The sequence below is a fragment of the Zootoca vivipara genome, chromosome 4, assembly GCF_963506605.1.
Source record: "Zootoca vivipara chromosome 4, rZooViv1.1, whole genome shotgun sequence".
Lineage (NCBI taxonomy): Eukaryota > Metazoa > Chordata > Lepidosauria > Squamata > Lacertidae > Zootoca > Zootoca vivipara.
The window spans coordinates 63290463-63312777 of NC_083279.1; the positions used below are offsets into that span (position 1 = coordinate 63290463).

The following is a 22315-nucleotide window of genomic DNA, read 5'->3' on the forward strand; positions in this document are numbered from 1 at the left end:
CCCCATGGACCATAGCACGCCAGGCACTCCTGTCTTGCACTGCCTCCCGCAGTTTGGTCAAACTCATGTTCGTAGCTTCGAGAACACTGTCCAACCATCTCGTCCTCTGTCGTCCCCTTCTCCTAGTGCCCTCCATCTTTCCCAACATCAGGGTCTTTTCCAAGGATTCTTCTCTTCTCATGAGGTGGCCAAAGTATTGGAGCCTCAGCTTCACGATCTGTCCTTCCAGGGAGCACTCAGGGCTGATTTCCTTAAGAATGGATAGGTTTGATCTTCTAGCAGTCCATGGGACTCTCAAGAGTCTCCTCCAGCACCATAATTCAAAAGCATCAATTCTTCGACGATCAGCCTTCTTTATGGTCCAGCTCTCACTTCCATACATCACTACTGGGAAAACCATAGCTTTAACTATACGGACCTTTGTCGGCAAAGTGATGTCTCTGCTTTTTAAGATGCTGTCTAGGTTTGTCATTGCTTTTCTCCCAAGAAGCAGGCGTCTTTTAATTTCGTGACTGCTGTCACCATCTGCAGTGATCAAGGAGCCCAAGAAAGTAAAATCTCTCACTGCCTCCATTTCTTCCCCTTCTATTTGCCAGGAGGTGATGGGACCAGTGGCCATGATCTTGGTTTTTTTGATGTTGAGCTTCAGACCATATTTTGCGCTCTCCTCTTTCACCCTCATTAAAAGGTTCTTTAATTCCTCCTCGCTTTCTGCCATCAAGGTTGTGTCATCTGCATATCTGAGGTTGTTGATATTTCTTCCGGCAATCTTAATTCCGGCTTGGGATTCATCTAGTCCAGCCTTTCGCATGATGAATTCTGCATATAAGTTAAATAAGCAGGGAGACAATATACAACCTTGTCGTACTCCTTTCCCAATTTTGAACCAATCAGTTGTTCCATATCCAGTTCTAACTGTAGCTTCTTGTCCCACATAAAGATTTCTCAGGAGACAGATGAGGTGATCAGGCACTCCCATTTCTTTAAGAACTTGCCATAGTTTGCTGTGGTCGACACAGTCAAAGGCTTTTGCATAGTCAATGAAGCAGAAGTAGACGTTTTTCTGGAACTCTCTAGCTTTCTCCATAATCCAGCGCATGTTTGCTATTTGGTCTCTGGTTCCTCTGCCCTTTCGAAATCCAGCTTGCACTTCTGGGAGTTCTCGGTCCACATACTGCCTAAGCCTGCCTTGTAGAATTTTAAGCATAACCTTGCTAGATAACAATATTATATACATTATTTTTATTTTAATGACTTCAGCTGTTATTCCTTTCACTAGATATATAAGAGGAACAGAATTCAAAAAATCTAAGAAAAGAAATGTAAAATAAGTGTGAAGTATGTAGAGAATGTCTAAAGAGGGGAAAAAAGGGAGAAGCTCAGAACCGGTTGAGAAGTCGACGGAGGGAAAGGGGAGGGATGACAGGGGGGAAGGAGGGGGGAGGGAAGGGTGGGAAGGGAAAATAAGACAACTGTAACAACAATGTTATGGCTGTTTTTTTTTTATTCGATTGTAATTATTGTGCAGTGAAACCAATAAAGTATTTTAAATAAATAAATAAAAAGATATATAAGAGGAACAGCAGTAGGTGGTAGAATATTGAGGTAATTCAAAATTACGGTACCTAACCACCTTTTGTACTGGTTACTATACAAGTTTTAAATCTATTGGACTTCATATAGAGAGGGTGACAGTGGAGAGTAATGTTAGTTGTATCTTGTGCCCCCCCCCAAATAAAGGTAATTGCTGTGTGAAAGGTTTAACAAGTTTATTAACCTCTTTAGTGTGTTCATGATGAATGCAGTGTAAAAAATATACAGTGGATCTAAAGCCCAGGTATTTCTCTTTTGTTAAACACTTACCATATATTCTGGCGTATAAGACTGGGCGTATAATAAGACCCCCAACTTTTCCAGTTAAAATATAGAGTTTGGGATATACTTGCCATATAAGAAATACGACCCGGCGTATAAGACGACCCCCAACTTTTGAGAATATTTTCCTGGGTTAAAAAGTAGTATTAACATAATATTTAGTTACGGCATCTGGTTGGCCAGTGTGAGTACAGAATGCTTAATTAGATGGGCTATTGCCCTGATCCAGCAGGCTATTCTTGTGTTCTTATGTTAAAATGATTATATTGCTTAAATGCATCTGTTGGCTAATTGACAGCTTCTGCCTCAAATGCTGTCAATAGACGACTAGCTGGTGGTGCTTATAAAATCCTCAATTTCATTATTGGCACTGAATATAATACTCAAAACAAAACTTGCACAGGCTGTATTTGCATGCTCAAGCTCTGCTGTCCTCCCTCTTTTTGTTGTTGGAGAGTAAAAGCAAATGTTTAATAATGTATCAAAAGGCAAAGGTTGTTTTATGTGGGCTAGTGGTCTAACCCTCTAGGCACAATTAGCCTGCTTAAATCCCATTTAGGTTATTGGGATCTAAACAACCGAACTCTGCACAGGACTGCAAACCAGGTTATTATGTAGCTTTTTGACAATGATGGCCTTTCTGTTTATAATCCATAGACGATCTGCTGTAGCTCGCATTCAGGAGCTCTTCAGAAGAAGGAAAGAGAGAAAAGAGATGGAGGAATTGGAAACACTGAATATTAGACGCCCTTTAATAAAAATGGTTTACAAAGGTCATCGAAACTCCCGGACAATGGTACATAGTTTATTGCTAAATTTATAATTTGGTTTGCTCTAAATATGTGTTATGCTAACCTACATTAAAGGTAAAGGTACCCCTGACTGTTGGTCCAGTCGCGGACGACTCAGGGGTTGCGGCACTCATCTCGCTGTATAGGCTGAGGGGGCCGGCGTTTGTCCGCAGACAGTTCCAGGTCATGTGGCCAGCATGACTAAGCTGCTTCTGGCGAACCAGAGCAGTGCAAGGAAACGCCATTTACCTTCCCGCCGGAGCGGTACCTATTTATCTACAGTGGTACCTCTACTTACGAATTTAATGTGTTCTGAATGCACATTCGTAAGTCGAATTTTTTTTTAAGTTGAATCTCATAGGAATGCATTGGGAGAAAAAATTCGTAAGTCGAAGCAACCCTATCTAAAAATTCGTAAGTAGAAAACCGCATCCAAGATGGCAGACGGAGCTCCGTTCGTAAGTAGAAACATTCGTAAGTAGAGGTACCACTGAACTTACACTTGACATGCTTTCGAACTGCTAGATGGGCAGAAGCAGGGACCAAGCAACGGGAGCTCACCCCTTCTGATCGGCAAGCCCTAGGCCCAGTGGTTTAGACCACAGCGCCACCCGTGTCCCATAACCTACATTAGAAGAGAGATTATAAGAAAAATTAAGATATATGCACATCATAGTACGGTTATGGTTACTCCAGTACCTTTGCAAACTCTTAGTCCGGAGCACTGTATGCCAGGTCTACATTATGAAGTAACTTTGAATTTAAAATAAAAGGTGTTATAATGGACTTGCATGGGTTTGGCTTCTTCATCCACTCAAAGGCAGGAACAAAATCACCTCAAAAAAACCCCCTCAATATTTTGCCTCTGTTCTCCTGAAGTAGCAAGTTACATTGTTGCCCTTGCTGGGGGCAGTTGCTTAAGACATATTTTCTCTCTCTTTTTTGCTTCTCCATGTCTCAGGCTTGTACTATATTTTGAATCTGTGTTGTATTGCTGTGTGTTTATGGTGTCTAGGACTCTTGTCTGTTCCCTTGGTGCCCTGGACTGTTTGAGTGTGTGAAGCTTCATTTCCCCATGTTCTTCATGGGTGTTTCCTTGCAATTGATTTTGTGGTTATTTTTACTGCAATTTATTTATTCAGTGATTTTTCCCGACATGTAATTTTCTCAGTAATGACCATCATTCTTGAGGAGGGCCAAGTAATAAATGTGACATTATTGGTAGTTCTAGTTACAGGTAGGTAGCCGTGTTGGTCTGAGTCGAAACAAAATTAAAAAATTCCTTCAGTAGCACCTTAAAGACCAACTAAGTTTTTGTTTTGGTATGAGCTTTCGTGTGCATGCACACTTCTTCAGATAGCTGAAGAAGTGTGCGTGCACACGAAAGCTCAAGATATCTGAAGAAGTGTGCGTGCACACGAAAGCTCATACCAAAATAAAAACTTAGTTGGTCTTTAAGGTGCTACTGAAGGAATTTTTATTATTATTGGTAGTGTGAGCCACCAGAGGGCGCCCAGTAACCCTCCAACTTCTTTCATAGTTTAGCAGAGCTAGGAAAGATCTGTCAGAGGAGGAAGGCACCTTGTTGTTGGCATCTGTCTGTCTTGAGAAACAATGGAGTATGCTTCCAAGGGTGATGTCAAACTGTTGCGTTAGGCTGGGCAGTGTGTATGGAAGTCCTGGGCTGCCCAGACAACAGGACCCCCCCTCTCAGCCTCACTGGTGTCCAAAGGAAAGCAGAGCAATACAAAACAACAACAGGTTTTTTGTTGTTTTTTTGTAGAGTTTTCTCCTTAGTCTTTTCTTCTCCCAAAGATATCTCACAAGGCAGTAGAGGTTTAGGATCAGAGTTTTCCTTCTCCTTGATGGGCCACCTTCCCAGATTGACAGGGCCCATCTGTCCCTCACTTCCCTCTATAGCACATGCAGAAACTGCCTTCTTTAACATTAGACCCGCTATTGGTCTCATCTGCTCAATCAGTTCGAGCCTGACTTTGCATGCAGGGGAGGTCCCTAACTCACTGAGGATGCAAGACCTATTGGCTACCTTCTTCTAGGGTACCCTCAGCTGACCAGTCAAAGCCATTCCCAAGGTGTGGCTGCTGTTGCATGCTGACAGCTTCTTGGAGCCACAGGCGGGAGCTGAGTGCAGGATGGGGGGACCAAAGGTGACTACTCCAGAAGGAGCATGACACTACCTGGAGAATCAACATTGTCAACTGTGATTCAAGTTCTGGGAATGAGTTTGTAGGGCTTGAGCCCTCACCACCACAATCAATGCAATTAGTCTTCAGTACTGTTCCTCAGCAGTCAGCCCCTGTGCAGCTGTGGATAAAAAACAGCAGTGATTCTTTAATGATCTAGCAAAAAATAAATAAAAGGGAAGCTGAGTCAGCAGCCTTTATTAACCTTTCTTCTGAAACTTTCGTTAGGTAGAAAGCTATTTAGTCATGATGCTTTAAAAGGTGTGTTGGTGGAGTTCAAAGAGAAGAAAAAGGTCATGCCTTTGAAGGCTTGTTGTTGTTTAGTCGTTTAGTCGTGTCCGACTCTTCGTGACCCCATGGACCATAGCACGCCAGGCACTCCTGTCTTGCACTGCCTCTCGCAGTTTGGTCAAACTCATGTTCGTAGCTTCAAGAACACTGTCCAACCATCTCGTCCTCTGTCGTCCCCTTCTCCTAGTGCCCTCAATCTTTCACAACATTAGGGTCTTTTCCAGGGAGTCTTCTCTTCTCATGAGGTGGCCAAAGTATTGGAGCCTCAGCTTCACGATCTGTCCTTCCAGTGAGCACTCAGGGCTGATTTTCTTCAGAATGGATAGGTTTGATCTTCTTGCAGTCCATGGGACTCTCAAGAGTCTCCTCCAGCACCATAATTCAAAAGCATCAATTCTTCGGTGATCGGCCTTCTTTATGGTCCAGCTCTCACTTCCATACATCACTACTGGGAAAACCATAGCTTTAACTATACGGACCTTTGTAGGCAAGGTGATGTGTCTGCTTTTTAAGATGCTATCTAGGTTTGTCATTGCTTTTCTCCCAAGAAGCAGGCGTCTTTTAATTTCGTGACTGCTGTCACCATCTGCAATGATCAAGGAGCCCAAGAAAGTAAAATCTCTCACTGCCTCCATTTCTTCCCTTTCTAATTGCCAGGAGGTGATGGGACCAGTGGCCATGATCTTGGTTTTTTTGATGTTGAGCTTCAGACCATATTTTGCGCTCTCCTCTTTTACCCTCATTAAAAGGTTCTTTAATTCCTCCTCACTTTCTGCCATCAAGGTTGTGTCATCTGCATATCTGAGGTTGTTAATATGTTGAGCCTTTGAAGGCTATGTTTACCCAATTAGCACCACTGCCACTCTTTTTGTTCTCCAATGTCTTCTGAAAAAGGTAGGGTTTTTCAGTCTGCCTGTGCTGCCTGGAACAGATCCAGGTTCCAGTCCTGAGGTCAGTGGCAGCAATCTCATGCATTTACCATGTTTCTCCGAAAATAAGACACCGTCTTATATTTATTTTTCCTCAAAAACCCCACTATGGCTTATTTTCAGGGGATGTCTTATTTATTTCCTCCTCCTCCTCCTCCTCCTCCTCCTCCTGCTGCCACGGCCGGCATTGCCTATCACTATGTCTTATTTTCGGGGTATGGCTTATATTCCTTGAATGCTTAAAAATCCTGCTATGGCTACTCTTTAGCTTGGCAAGAATGTAATTGGTCACTTCAGGGTAACAGAGACAAAAGACTTCCTTTGATGCAACTGTATTCCTGCCTTTGAGTGTTTGGGGAGGCAATCTTAATTGAGTACACTATAACATCACATAGAAATATGTTTCCAGCTAAACCAACAGTCCTTTCTATTTAGTGCTGCTTAGGGTCTCTTCTAAATAGATTGTGTGGATGCTTTAAACACTGTACTGTTTAGGTATATATATTGTATATAGGATGTATATTAGCTATAGGTACTACAGCAGCGTTTCTCAACCACTGTTCCGTGGCACACTAGTGTGCCGCGAGACGCTGGCTGGTGTGCCGCGACGTGCGGCGAAGAGAAGGGCGATTTGCATTGCCACGTGCCTGGCGGCCACCAATAAACAGCACTGACCCGCCGGAAAGCAATATTTCTCCTCCTCTTTCCCAAAGCTCAGTGCAAACGAGCCTGGCGGCCGCCAATACACAACACTGACTTGCCGGAAAGCAATATTTCTCCTCCTCTTTCCCAAAGCTCAATGCACAACTCTGACCCGCCGGAAAGCAATATTTGGCAAGTGTTTCTTACAGTCATAATTATAATATAGGGCGGCACAGAGTTAATTTTTAAAACTTTTTTAATGGTGGTGTGCCTCGTGATTTTTTTCACGGAACAAGTGTGCCGTGGCCCAAAAAAGGTTGAGAAACACTGTACTACAGTATGTAGGGCCTTGGGGCACCTTTTAAACGGATAGCACGTATCATTTGAAAATATTTATTTTAAAATAGTGGGCACAGTTCTGGCCTTGCTAAGGTTATGGATAAATCAAACCATAGTTTGAAGTTAGCTTATTTCAGCTTGTCTGCATTCAAAATTAATGCTAAATTGCTGTTTGTTAAAGATGAAAGTAATTGTGCATAGCCATGTCAGGGGATGGAAAGGAGTTGTGAAGTAACTTTGAAAGTGAATTATAATGTCTCCCAGCTGTGCATACTAACCATAATGAAATGTTTGATTCCCCTCCCAATTTATTTTCTGTATAGATAAAAGAAGCCAATTTTTGGGGTTCTAACTTTGTTATGAGTGGTTCAGACTGTGGACATATATTCATCTGGGATCGGCATACTGCTGAGCACTTGATGCTGCTGGAAGCAGATAACCACGTGGTGAACTGTCTGCAGCCACATCCATTTGACCCAAGTAAGATTGTTTTTCTCTATCATTTACAGGCATAGGCATAGCTTGTAGGGAAGCCCTTGAAAACACTTGGCTTCATCCATGTTCTACCAAAATGATAGGCTATTTTTAATTGTTTGTAGTCTGAAGGGCCTTAGCTAATACTAATGAGAGATCTAGTCTTTTTCAGATCATTGCCTACCTGTTGCAAATTATGCACATGTGAATGCTCCCTAGGGAATAGAAGTTCTAAGTGGAACATAAGAGTGAATTTAAAAGTGAAACCCTTCTAAACAATTGGGGGGTGGGGGCGGGCAGGTTGCAACAAAGTATTCCAACCACCAAATATTGTTTGTATTTGCAAATGTAAAATAATGTCTGCTTAATATATTCTTAAATTGTTTTAGTTCTAGCCTCATCAGGTATTGATTATGATATAAAAATCTGGTCCCCACTAGAAGAATCCAAAATTTTTAATCGAAAACTTGCTGACGAGGTAAGATGATATTCTGCAGTAACACTCCTATTTCTATAATTTTCTTTCCTGACAATATTGAAGTTGCTTGTGTTTGAGGAAGTTAATACTTTCTGTGCACCACTAATACCAATTTGTAACTTAGAAGAAAACAATAATTTCATAGATGTATTCCCATAAAAAGACCAGTTCACAGTGTGAGATGTGTCATTGTTACTGGAGCATGGAACTAGATTCTATGGCACATGCAACATGTATAGAAACGTAGTAAATTCTGTTATAGAAGTGAACTGATCGTGAATAGCCTTAAATTGGTAAAGAGTTGTGTGCACCAGTGAAACATGTATTAGGTAAAGAGAAGTCTTTGGTAAATACTGATACAGTGTTTTATGTCAGATGCTCATATAATAGTGGCACATAAATATATACAACAAGCCTTTAGAAAATATCTGCTCTGTTAAATTCTTGTTCAGTAACTATTTCACTTCCTCTCTACCCCTACCACAGGTTATAACTCGAAATGAATTAATGCTGGAGGAAACAAGAAACACAATCACTGTTCCAGCTTCTTTTATGCTAAGAATGTTGGCATCTTTGAACCATATAAGAGCAGGTAGGAAGATTCTACAGACACTTTTTACTGAATGAATTGATTATGGTCATAGACCAGAAATCACTTTTGACTAGATTTCTTATGCGAGGTGTTTCATTTCAACTAGTTGCCATTTTGGGGCCAGACAGCTTAAAAGTTGTATTTTTCAATACGACTTTTTGGTTCCTGAAATTCGTTCTGATTGTGCAGATAAAATATCATGGATAGACTTCTAAAGAATGTGTTGTCAGTGTGTGAAAACAGACAAGATCCAACGATCCCTAGGCATGCACCTCCAGGTGGTGGAGACATCAGGCACCACCATCCTGATGCCTGGGCATCTTCACTTGGTCGCAAGTGGCCGATAGGTGCAATATATACACCTTTACATTTCTGTGTAAAATTATATGAATCAGAATTTTTAGCAGCTATTCATATTTTTTCTTCCTACTATGTTTCCATTATATTTATAAAAGAGAGTATATATGTTCAGTATACCTTAAGCATTTCTACTTCATTCATCACTAGACCCTGGACAGTGGTTGAACAAAATGTCATTTTGTTTTCTGAATTGGAAAAATGGCTTTAAAATTGCTTCAGTCATTTAACAATTACTCCCATATTTTACAGACCGGCTGGAAGGAGACAGGTCTGAAGGATCTGGCCAAGAGAATGAAAACGAAGATGAAGAGTAATTGGCTCTTCTCTGAAAACACCTAGACGTCATGAAATTTGTATAAGTCATGAATTATATTTTTCCTTACAAAGCTTTAGTGCAATTTTAAGGTTTTGCTTTTGAGTAACCTAACGTTTTGATTTTGAATGAATGTGTGCATGACTTGCAAAAGTGTGCAAGTAAAATAAGCAAAATGTTTTTAAAATGTTTTGCAGTGTATGAGGGGTGCTAGAAAATGCGAAGTGCAATATTTTCCCTTAACTTGCAAACATGGGAGCTTGGATCAGTGTTTTAAAATAACTTACCTTATAGTGAAAACATTGGTTCAAATAAATTTCTATACCTGCTATTTGCATGTTTGTTGCTTTCTATTAAAAGATGTGGTTGTTTACATTTGTGTTTGTCTTTTTCTGACCACTGTGTGAGGAAATCAACACATCACATTCTCTGCTGACTACAGAAATTTCTGTCTCCATCCTTCCCCACAGAAATCCTATTGGGGTTTGGAGACTTACATAACTTGTAAGTTGACTAGAAATTTATTCTGCCTTCTTAAAAAAGACATTTAAGTCAGAACTTTTATGTGCTAAATTTAAATGTTTCATTTTAGGTATGTGTGACTATAGAGTTTCTGAATTGCTTTGGAAGCTCTGATAAAAAGCAGCTTGTCATACAGCACAGAAGGCTGCTGTTGCATACTCAACTGTGTGCACAGATCCAGCCATGTAGCCTTCTGGATCAAAGTCTGTTGGAAAAAATGGGCTATATTGATGGTACTGTATCTTAATGCTAATACAGTGGTACCTCGGTTTATGAACACAATTGGTTCCAGAAGTCTGTTCATAAACTGAAGCGTTCATAAACTGAAGCGAACTTTCCCATTGGAAGTAATGGAAAGTGGATTAATCTGTTCCAGACAGTCCGCGAAGTACTTAAACTGAAGCGTTCATAAACTGAAGCGAACTTTCCCATTGAAAGTAATGGAAAGTGGATTAATCCGTTCCAGACGGGTCCACGGAGTACTTAAACTGAAGCGTTCATAAACTGAAGCATGGGTGTAATTGGTTCTGGAAGTCTGTTCATAAACTGAAGCGTTCATAAACTGAAGCGAACTTTCCCATTGAAAGTAATGGAAAATGAATTAATCCGTTCCAGATGGGTCCGCAGCGTTCATAAACCGAAAATTCATAAACCGAGGTGTTCATAAACCGAGGTTCCACTGTAATAAGGCAGTAGGTGATGATAATAATAAGGCAGTTAATAATAATAATAATAATAATAATAATAATAATAATAATAATATACCCCACCCACCTGGCTGGGTTTCCTCCTACCCAATTCCTAATTAAAATTAAGTGTTTTTGCAAAATTTACTTATTTCTGAATAGTAGCTATTGGAAATGGAAACTACTGAAGATTACCTAAGAGTTACTATCCAGCCACCTTAATTCTGTCCATCTACCATTAATTTGTGCAGTTTTCAATCTAAAAAATTGTCCTAAAATCCTACATCTTAGAGCAAGTTACCACAGCAACTTCTGTTCATCATCTTACAAAAACTTCATTTTCTGACTGATGTTGCTAAAATTTTATAACAAGGGCTATCATCTGATTAATATTAATACAGTGGTACCTTGGTTATCAAACTTACTGTAATCCATTCCAGAAGTCCATTCCAAAACCAAAGTGTTCCAAAACAAAGGCACGCTTTCCCAATAGAAAAGAATGCAAAATGGATTAATCTGTTCCAGACTTTTTAAAAAAACCTTAAAACAGCAATTTAACATGAATTTTACTATCTAATGAGACCACTGATCCATAAAATGAAAGCAATAATCAATATACTGTACTATAAAATAAATAAGACAGTATTGTAGATTATTAAAATTAAAATTATTAATTTTTCCTTACCTGCACTGATGATAGTCATTGTTTGGATGGGGGGCTTTTATCCATTTCCACAATCAGTCAGTAGCTGAACTGGGTTCCACACAGTCACAAAAACAAAAACGCAAAATAAATAGCAAAAACAAAAGCACCAAACTTAATCCGTTCCGGAAGTCCGTTTGACTTCCGAAATGTTTGAAAACCAAGGTGCAGCTTCTGATTGGCGCAGGTGCCCCGGAAACAATAGCCGACAGCCACATCGGATGTTCGACTTCCGAAAAATGTTCGAAAACCAGAACGCTTCTGGGTTTTCGGGGTTTGAGAACCAAGGTGTTTGAGTACCAAGGCATTTGAGAACCTGGGTACCACTGTAGATGAATCATATCAATTTTAGTCAATTAGTGTTCATGTAAAAAATAAGTAGGTCTGAAGAAGTAGACTTTTAATGTCTTTTTAATCTTTTGTTGGAAGCCGCCCAGAGTGGCTGGGGAAACCCAGCCAGATGGGCGGGGTATAAATAATAAATTATTATTATAAATTATTATTATTACTTTGATTAGATATCTTACAACAGGCACCATCTTAGAATAGGTAGTCCTTCCTAGGGGAGAATAGGAAATTCCTTTTTAAGATGGTGTTTGCCATCTACAGTATTGTTAGTACTATTATTAAATCAGATTAAATCAGGAGCATCATATTAGTTGGTTTTGTTTTAATAGGTGACACCTTTTAAATCAATAAATTTTTAAAATACATTTACTAATAACACTTTGCAGCCCTATTTAAAATCCAAACGAGTATCAAACTTTGACCCATTTTGCATGCAACATTGAGTCAAGCCATGGCCCATGCAAACAAGCATTTTGTGAGTTCCCAGAGCAAAAATTGTCATTGTACCACTCCTTCCTTGGTCCTGCCGCTCCTATGCTACCAGGTCTTAGCCCATGGTTTGGCTTAGTATTATGGCTCACTAAACCACAAGCAGTAAACTCAAGAGCAAATCTTGGTTACAGCTTGTGGTTATAGCTTGTGGTTCGTCTGGAATGAGACAAACCATTAGCCCAGGTTTGGGCCTAAACCAAACCATGGCTTAGCCCTGGGTAGTGCAACAGCAATAAGACCAAATGAGGAGTGCTGCCTATGACCAGGAATCTACATGTTTGCTCATTTGCACTAAGCCATGATTTGGCTTAGTGTTATTAGCTGACATTCTAAACGTACTTGAATAGCAATTTTATTGAAATATATGGGAATGAGATGGCCATCATGCTCTCCCTTAGGCGTATTGTTTGACACAAACTTTTGGTTCTAGCACTACAAGAACAAACCCCAGTCAACATTGAACTCAACATTGGACTCTGCACTCCTCTGGTGTGACCGACCACAATAAATTTGGAAGCTTTCACTTCTGTTTTAGATTGACTGCAGTTTGCCATGTTTAAACCTTACACACTTTCCCCAACTAATCATAGTTAAATTTAACTGCTTCAGGGTTTGGATGATCTAATCTAAAACAAAAACAGAAGCATGTGATCTCATGGAGAAATATTGAATAGTAACAGGTTTTATCTGCCAGGCTTCTCTCCAGCTCATCAGTTAGCTTCCTCTTCTGTCATCAGTCACAAAATGTAATGACACAATCTGCTGACATAATGGCAGGCATTGCAGGAATTTAAACTCATGGAAAGTTTCCAACCCAAATCCTCATTGTGAGATCAAAGCTGAAATTAAAGGGTGGTAGGTGCTTAGGGAGTGACTGTAAAGCCAGATAGTAGTCCTTTTCCTACTCTGCTTCTGTACACTTCTAAGAACACCTGAAGGCTACTGTGAATGTGTGGAAAAGGTGCAAAGAACAAGAGAACATGGAATATTCATTGTTACTGAGATCTTCTATACTAAATTGGGGGACAAACTACTTACCTGGATGTACCTCAATTTCACACCTGGATGTACTCTAAAATTTGGATTCTGTTATTCATAGTGCACTTGCAGAAATGTCCAAAATAAAATAACCTATGGTTAAGGAAGAGCAGGACTGCACCACTGGTCCTGCCCCAGAGAAAAGCATTCTCCCATCCCCACCTTTGATATACAGTCACGAATTGTAATTGTGAGGCATGCATACAGTTGTATGAAGAGGGGCCAGAGTAGGAATTCCATTAAACTCAAAACCACCCCTTCATCACAGGGCCAGCCATACAATATAGTTGCTTAGTGGAGGGCAACTTGAAACTCTTAGTCGCTGCATCAAGGTTTGTTTCTGGACTACTACAAGTTGCTGCTAAGACTGTTTGGCAATGGTGTGAAAATAAACCATGTACTGGGGACTGCCCATGTTGTAAGCAGGTACACAGACACAATGGACCACAGTATACCACAACTGTACTTCTGAGAGTGTCCTTGGGATGGCTGCTTTATTTATAAAAGTATACTTACTAGCATCTTATAAAATACCAGGATGGTGAAAAACTATAAACCATAAAACATAAAAACAGCACAAAATCATTCAAATGCCTAGCTAATTGAGAAAATTTTTGAACAGCTATATATGCCTATCACCATAAAAAAAAAACCTTCAAGGGACACCTGGCAGTAATAAACAAGGATGCCTGCTGAATCTCCACTGGAAGCATGTTTCACTGCAGGAATCTGCTGGAAGCAACACTAAATGCCTGACTTCTGGTTGAGGCCAATTGAGTGCTTGTAACGGAGGAACCTGCCTCTCTGTTTGAAAAACAGCCAGGAATATTGCCAGAGTGAATGGTTTGGGGCGGGGCGGGGGCAGGGGTGGCTACAGATACAGTAGTTCAGTTCCTCTCTCTTGTTCATTTACCTTTGGAGATAGAAAAACATGCAAGCTGTATTCTGTCCAATAAGTGCTATAATTAAACAACAAAATGCAGATAAGCCAAATTTAAAATGACACACAATACAATATTCCTAAAATGCTCATCAAGCAATAGGCCTACAGTAACGACCAAATCCTACCTCACCCCACTTGAAGATATGCACCACAGAGGAGGCAGAACTGGCTTATGGGAGAAGGATTACTCCCCTGAATATTTCTCATTTTCAAACAGGCTTCTTTCCCCTTTGAGTGTTTATTTTTTAAAAAGCCTATTAGCAGTGCTGAGGCCTAGTAAGGTGAAAGAATGTGGAAACAGTCCTTTTTGGTGATTTGAGGATTAATGCTTGGAGGAAGAGCCCCACTGCCTCCTACAGGAGTGTGAGAAGAACTTGCAGTGGTGCTTAAAGTGACTGTTTAGCTGTGTGGAGAGGCTGTAGGCCTAAATAGCTTCTATCCAGAATAAAAGGCAGGTTTTCCTCTTGAGATGCTGGAACTCCATGAAAACCCTATATTCTCCTGAGAAAGCAGCAACCTCTTCCCTCGTGTGAAAAGGACAAAGAAGCGCTCTTAAGGCTAAACAGTTTCAGTAAGTACAAAATGGTAAGGAAGGGCTGGCTGCTCGACCCCTTCATCTTGAGCATACAACTTCATCTTTTGCAGCAGGGGTGAGAGAACCTGTGGTTCTCACCATTGACCCACCACTTGACATCGATATGAGTGAGGTTTGCCCCAAATGGCCTTAAAAGCCAAATTCAGAGGCCTGGCAGTTTCCGCTCCCTACATGTCCTTAGCCTGCTTTTCCCTACACCAAGGATAACAGCAGTGGATACTTTTTTCTGTCTCTTATTGCTCTTTAATGTCTCTTTATGGTAATAATTTTGGTTAATTAATTCTTAGTCCAGGTAGCCCTCTCTGTGCAAATGGGAATGCGTAGGTGGATTAGGAGAATGTAAACTTTTCCCTGCCTGATAATTGTCTCCTGAAATTGCTTTCTGGAGCTTGTTTTTAAATAGCTTTTTCCATGGCTGAAACCCCAAACTGGCAGCTAGCTGGGGGTGGACATTTACAGCAGAGACGTCTTTGGTATAGGTAAAGGTAAAGGGACCCTGACCATTAGGTCCAGTCGTGACCGACTCTGGGGTTGCGCGCTCATCTCGCATTATTGGCCGAGGGAGCCGGCGTATAGCTTCCAGGTCATGTGGCCAGCATGACAAAGCCGCTTCTGGCAAACCAGAGCAGCACATGGAAACGCCGTTTACCTTCCCGCTGTAGCGATTCCTATTTATCTACTTGCATTTTGACGTGCTTTCGAACTGCTAGGTTGGCAGGAGCTGGGACCGAGCAACAGGAGCTCACCCCGTCACAGGGATTCGAACCGCTGACCTTCTGATCAGCAAGCCCTAGGCCCAGTGGTTTAACCCACAGCGCCACCTGGGTCCACAGCTTTTTCCATGGCTGGGACCCTAAACTGGCAGCTAGCTGGGGGTGGACATTTATAGCAGAGACGTCTTTGTATAGGGAGAGAATAAGCACCTTTCTACCAGCCACTGATTCTATTCTTCTGATGCTTCCCACTCCCACATTTCTATTAGGACCCATGGGCTTGGAGCCGTGTGGTTGGTGAGGTCTCACCCTTGGTCAATCAGTTTTGAGAGATATTTTTGAACCCTTCACAGTCTTCTGGATATTGCTCTCCTGGATAATTTAGGCCTCATAAAAACATGACTACCTTACTGTTTACCCTAATTCCAGAACAGACCGTTTATCTGAATTTGGATCCTTGAGGAACTCCACAATTACTCCCCACTGTAATTATTATTTTTCTATCTCTTGTTTTTTAATCCATTACTAATATTTAGGAACACCTATCCTCTTATTCCACAACCACTAAGAATTCCTAATGCTTTCAGAGACAAATCTGCAGGTTTGCTCTGCTAATCTGCATGGGATCCCTTTATCACTCCCTGGAAATACGAATCACGTTTCCAGATATGGAAGATAGTGCTGTGGATCAGCTCTTGTGTTTTTTGTATATCAGTATCCTGCTTGTAGGGTCTTCTTGTTGCATGCATTGAATAAGACACTCTACACAGAAGAGGATTACTGAATAACAGTATATGTAATTTGTAATCTGTTGTAGTATGTTTCCTTGTGTGTTTCCGCGCCTTTAGTATCAAGAATCAGCTGTTGTTTTTGGCAGTCCTCTGGGAAAGCTTCTTTCATTAAGCTTTTTCGTGCTAGCATCTTATCAGGCACACAATATATTGTAATGTTGTCTGTGTGTCCAGTCAAAATGACATCTATTCAACTAAAATCTAGATAGATACAGGGAGCGGGCTACATTACTCAGGTTACCATTTTGGTTACAAAGCAATTTTCAATCAGAACAAATTTGGCTCTGTGTAGGTAAGCTTTAAACATTCTTTGGTTGTTGTAATTTTTCTTAGTTCTGCAGCCTACCTCCAACTTTTTGAACACTGTCTGCCCTCTCTGAGAGATTTTAGACTACTTAAATAATACTTAAATAACCAGAAAATACAAGAAAACAATGTCCCCTTAGTCTAAAATTCCTTTCTTTCACTACTTCATTGCAAGTTTTCATATAAAAGAAATAGCTTTTAATTCTCAAGCTGTTTTTTAAACCTTCAATACTTCCTCAGACCAAACCAAACCATGATGAAGCAGGCGTATAATAGGGTCAGGAAGGAATCCAGTATGCCAAAGTTGAAGAACTCTTTAAGATATCTCTCGGTGTGTATTTCTGTTGATGCTGCTGTCCACGTAACTGTAAATAGGTGTATAGTAGTTATTTCAGATTAATGAATTCAGAATAAAAGGGAGCAGGGTCTTTGTGTGTGCTCACAAGTATCTGAAGTTCAATTCACTGTCTAGCTAGGCAGGGTGAGGAGGGCAATTGGAATACATTTTTGTGTTTCCCTAGTAACACACTAAGATTATGTTGTCAGCTTCAGCTGCATCTGGCATGTTCTGTTCACAAGCACCGTCCATCCTAAGCCATTCATTTTTATTTAAGAGTAATAAAATATGCCTTACGGATTTAGATCAGGAAGGTGTGTAAGCTGCTGTAGAGTTCCACACGCCACCATCAGATTTACATCTCCCTCTAATATTACCTTTGTTTTAAAACAGTTTACTTGATATGCTGCCTTGTGCAGAAAGTAAATGAGAGGATTTAGGGATGAAATTAATTCAGTGATTGGACTTGCTAAAGCAGAATGATGAAGCATCTTGGATTTAAAAGCGAAATAGCTTCACAAAATACTTGCTCAACCCGAGTGATTTCCCCCTACTTCAGCACTAATATCTGATTATATGAAAATGCACAGCTGCTATGACTTCAAAGAAAATGAGAAACTTGGAACAAGTCAAAACCCAGTTTTATAGTTTTAGAAACATCACCAACTGAATTAGAAATGCCTCTGCTCATCTTCAAAAACTTGTGACTTTATTAATTTTGTACTGCAAAGGTACTAGTGAGGCTTTCAACAAAATGTTGCAGTGGGAGTGTTCCTGTTAATGTTCTAGCCAAGTGACTAAACCCTCTTCTAGGAAACTCCACTCCCTGCCCTTGACACCTAAGCTTACTCATTTTTAACTGGGCTCTTTTGGGGTGTCCTCCCTCCCTAAATTAAGGGGGGGGGTTGGTAATGATTTTTTTAAACTTCTGCCAACTTGGGGTTTCTTCCAAGTACTGTATGTTGATAACTCATTTTTATGTGCATGGAGGAAGCTGTTTTTAAAAAAAGGATTCAAACTTGGGAAATGAATTCATTATTGGTAGGATATCCAAAGTACCAAAATTCATGTATCTGTCCAAACAGTGGTCTTCTGCTTTCTTTCTTTCTTTCTTTCTTTCTTTCTTTCTTTCTTTCTTTCTTTCTTTCTTTCTTTCTTTCTTTCTTTCTTTCTTTCTTAAAGTTATATGCTGCTTGTTTGTAGGGGCCTGTCAAACTGTTATTTGCAAAATGCTGTGTACATAAATGGCATTATATAAACAATTAAATGAAAATTTCTGACTTTCAAATTTCAGAGACTTCTGGAAGCACCAGATTTTACAAGCACACACTGTCTATGATCCTGTATGTATTTGTGTTTGTCATGCTGTTGCTGCCTAATAGCAAAAGGGCATGTTCCTCGGTACCAGGGAAAATATGCAAGGTAGCCACATCACACTCACTTTCATTTTACATAAATCACTTAAAAAGTACCTACACATTTTGCCCTTAACCTTTGTCAGGGGGACTCCCTACAGCAGGGGTCCCCAAACTTACCCAGCTTTGGGCTGGAGGGTGGGGGAGCGTGTGCGGGGGCATGGGAGCTGTGCATGCGCAAACACTATTTCTGGCACACTCCCGACCTGGAAAGTGCCGAAAATAGCTTGTGCGCATGTGCAGAAGCCTCCTCTGACCCGGAAGTACACTGGAAATGACGCACGTGCGCACAAGCTATTTCCGTCGCTTTTCCGGGTCGGAAGTTGGCAGCCGCGCCACACCGCGCCGGTAAGAGCAGGTGGCGGGGGTCCCCGGGGGCCACATAAAAGCGCCTCGGGGGCGCATGTGGCCCCTGGGCCATAGTTTGGGGACCCCTGCCCTACAGGGACCCTCCCCCAGTCATCCTGACCAGCACTTCGCCCAGTGACAGCGCAAGCAGCGGGTCAGGAGGAGGCAATGAGGAATGGAGCGGAATGCAGAGGGGGCTCCAAGACGCATAAGAGCCCCTGCACTGACCCAGCTGGCCAGAGGAGGAAGGACAGTGCAGCAAGGTGTCGGAGCCTCTGCAACGCTCCAGCCAAAGGACGGGAGAAGGAACGCAGCCCCTTCTGGCGCCCATGTTGGGTCATGCACCCAGACGTAGGGCAAGGGGACGGCGTTTTGGGGTCCCCAGACTATTATGCTGGAGCAAAAACAGACAAGTGCCAATCCTGGGTTATGAATCAGACTAGGGAGTCATGTTTTCTGATGTCTCTGCACTGTAAATAGTATGCACAATAAAGCTCTTAAAGACAGAGCTGACTGGAGCGTCTTTACTCTAGAGTAGCCGCAACAATCCCCTGACAACTTTCTAGAAAAATATAGTCAAACCCCCTGCAACGCATGAAACTCAACTAAAGCATGCATGACAGATGGCCATCCAACCTTTGCTTAAAAACCTCCAAGGACGGAGGGAGACCATTCCACTGTCCTGAGGGAGACAGTTCCACTGCTGAACAGCTCTTACTGTCAGATATTTAGTTGGAATATCCTTTCTTATAACTTGAAGCCATTGGTCAATGACTCTGAGAAGCCCACAAACAGCACACAAGGGCTGTTATTCCCAGCTACTGATGTTCAGAGGCATGGCGCCTTTGATCTTGGGTGTAGCATGTAACCATTATGACTAGCAGTCACCCAAGAATTTGTCAGATATTCTTCTAAAGCCGTCTAAGGCTGGAAGACATCACCACATCTTGTAGCAGTAATTTCGATAACCGCGTATTGTGTGAAGAAAGCTGTCCTGAATCCTCTACCATTCAGCTTCATTAGATAATGAACGATTAATTCAATTATCTTCAAGTAAGAGGAAGAGAAACCTCATGTGTGTCCACACCAGGCATGATTTTATACATATCTATCAATGTTCTCTCCTTATTGACCTTTGTCTAAGATAAACTACCTAATGCTAGTTGAATATGAGTATGATGATCTATTCCTGAATTATTGGTACAGCTATATTTGACTTGCATTCTTTGTAGGCATAAGAGTCAGCTCCTGCACTATCACAGTTAGTTCACATTAGCTTCTAGAGCAGAGCTTTCCAAACTTGGCAACACACTTTTTAGACATGCACCATTTTGTGACACAGTAATTCAGTTTTACTAACCCCTTTCCAGCCCTGGGAGAAGCATGGGGAGCGTTCGCACAACACACTGCAGCTGACACACTAACATGTTGCGACACACAGTTTGGAAAGCTCTGTTATAGAGGCTTCTGTGCAATCACAGGCCTATCACCAGTTCCACGAAGATTGGATTCTGCCCATTACTCTCCAGTTATCTACCATGAGATTCTGGGGAACCTTCATATTGTGTGAAATGGAATCCAGAACACAAATTCCTGCTTCCAACCAGATTTGGGAAATAGTTACAGATGTTCAATGCCAAACTGACTATCCAGGCCAAAAAAAAATCTAGTTCCTGCAAATAATTTTCAAAGCAGAATCCAATGCTCACTAACTGTTTTTATCTGGACCAGTTTTTGCTGTCAAGAGTTGAGCTGTTAAGACATTAAGTTTGTGCTTATAACACATCTCTACAATTCAGTATTTGTCTCATTTGAATAATTATTTACATATATGTTTGCTTTTAAATTGTTCACCTGCCACACATCCTAGGTATAGAGAAAACAACAAATTAATCTAAGCATTTGTGGAATTAATTTCATTCTTTGTTTCAGCCCCCACACCCACGCAGGCGTGCGGATGTTTTGGTCAATAATTTCCATTTGTAGGACTGCCACAGAATATGTTATATCCTTAAAAGCTAAGCATTATGAGCTTTGCATGAGGAAAAAGTGAAGGGATAAAGTTAAGAAAACATTTTAATGGTAGCACAAAGCCAGATGTTCAATTTTATTTTATTTTTTTGTATTTGGGTAGTGGGGGAAAGATCAATGGCTGACTCATTATAATCATTGTCCATTAAGTTGCATTTATATGTCAACACAAAAAAACCCCTTCTCTTAGGAATTATTACAGCAGGAAGATTAACCTGCTTTCTTAATGGCGATTTATATTGATGTTATGTTCTGCTCTGGTACCATTTTCTCCCCAGATTAGAAAAAGAGAACACTATACAGAATCAGCCTGAGGGTTGGATGTGCTAATTTCTGTGCATAGATCCAAATTGAGAATTAACCACTGTAGTTTAAAAAGAAGTATAATAGATGCCACCAAAGTGAGGAAGACTGTAATCAGATGGCCTGTATGCCTGCTCAGTCTGCTTTCCAAGTGCTAGCAGCTGATGGACAACTTCAAAATCCCTTCTCTCCCTTCTTATGGTTCTATATCTTTAAATAGCCCTTCAAACAGAGCACATGTGTTCATCCTAGCTGAGGGATTAACATTCTAGCACTGGATGCACTAAAGAAAGCGAACGAATTTGGATACCTCGAAGCAATTGAGACAGGCGCAGTGTTTTGTAGACTGAAAGGTTCTATAGAATAAGGTCATTTCTGTTTAGGAAGCGTAACATCTAACCACATGGCTCATAGACTCCATTGCAACAGGGTGCTGGACTAGACTGGAAGGTTCTATAGAATAAGGTCATTTCTGTTTAGGAAGCGTAACATCTAACCACATGGCTCATAGACTCCATTACAACAGGGTGCTGGACTAGATGCCTTTGGTCTGATCCAGCACGGTTCTTAAATAAATTATCAAGCTCTGTATTCAAAACCAAATAATACTCTCGGTGAACAAGGAAGTAGTACAGTTGAACTGCATCAGCAGATGCAGCTGAAAACATGAAACTGTTGAGTCAGGTCATTGGCCCTTCTGACCCAGTACTGTTTCTTCTGACCTGTAGCAGCTCTCCAAAATCTCATTAAGAGGGTATTTCTCAACCCTGCTGCCAGCCCATGCTGCAGATGCCAAGAACTGCACTGAGGACCTTGTACATTCAGTGTGTTCTCTATAACTGAGCTTTGGCTCCTTCTAAGTTCTGATTTGTTGTATGAGTCAGAGGATGCGACTAGCTGCAAACATTGGGATTTATTGAATAAATGAAAACTTGTAAAAATGCTTTGGTTAAAGTACATCATAACTGAAGGCAGCAGCTTCCTCTCCAAATCTCTCATAAATTTATTACCGCTTAATCAGGAAAGCTGTAATTTTTCTCAGATGTGGACTATAATTACCATTTCCACACAGATTTCACCACTAGTGTGTGTGTTTGCATGTGTGTATTCTTAGATCTAACCTACAGCTCTACTTTACTTACTTTCAGAAGAGGAAACTTTAATATCTCCAAGATTCCAATGAATTGCCAAACACTTCAGCATCATCTAGTGTCCCAGTCAAGACAAATGCTTGTTACCCTATAATGCAGCCAGAGATAATTTTTGCCATCTATGCTACTTACACAATTTAAGCATTTTTATTGATGGGCTGAAAATGATTTTCTGCATATGCGGTAAGTAAGCTTAATTTTCTGATCTTTTCTCATTAATCACAGATTTTCATAGGGTAATGAAAGCTCTTTTTTCCTTGTGGCGCTGCATGGGATTAAAGGGATTAAATGTTTGACATCACTCT

General features: G+C 40.9%; 1 protein-coding gene across 4 annotated transcripts in view; it reads left to right on the forward strand.

Moving 5' to 3' along the window:
- The window catches only part of DCAF6 (DDB1 and CUL4 associated factor 6), a 51761-nt gene extending 42100 nt beyond the window's left edge, over nucleotides 1-9661 (forward strand). For all 4 annotated transcript variants that reach the window (XM_035114416.2, XM_035114415.2, XM_035114417.2 and 1 more), the window contains 5 exons: nucleotides 2533-2671; nucleotides 7395-7551; nucleotides 7935-8023; nucleotides 8510-8615; nucleotides 9225-9661. In XM_035114416.2, the coding sequence (XP_034970307.1) occupies nucleotides 2533-2671; nucleotides 7395-7551; nucleotides 7935-8023; nucleotides 8510-8615; nucleotides 9225-9289 (556 nt within the window). In that variant the 3' untranslated portion in view covers nucleotides 9290-9661. The remainder of the gene's footprint in view (nucleotides 1-2532; nucleotides 2672-7394; nucleotides 7552-7934; nucleotides 8024-8509; nucleotides 8616-9224) is intronic.
- The last annotated feature ends 12654 nt before the right edge of the window (nucleotides 9662-22315 follow it).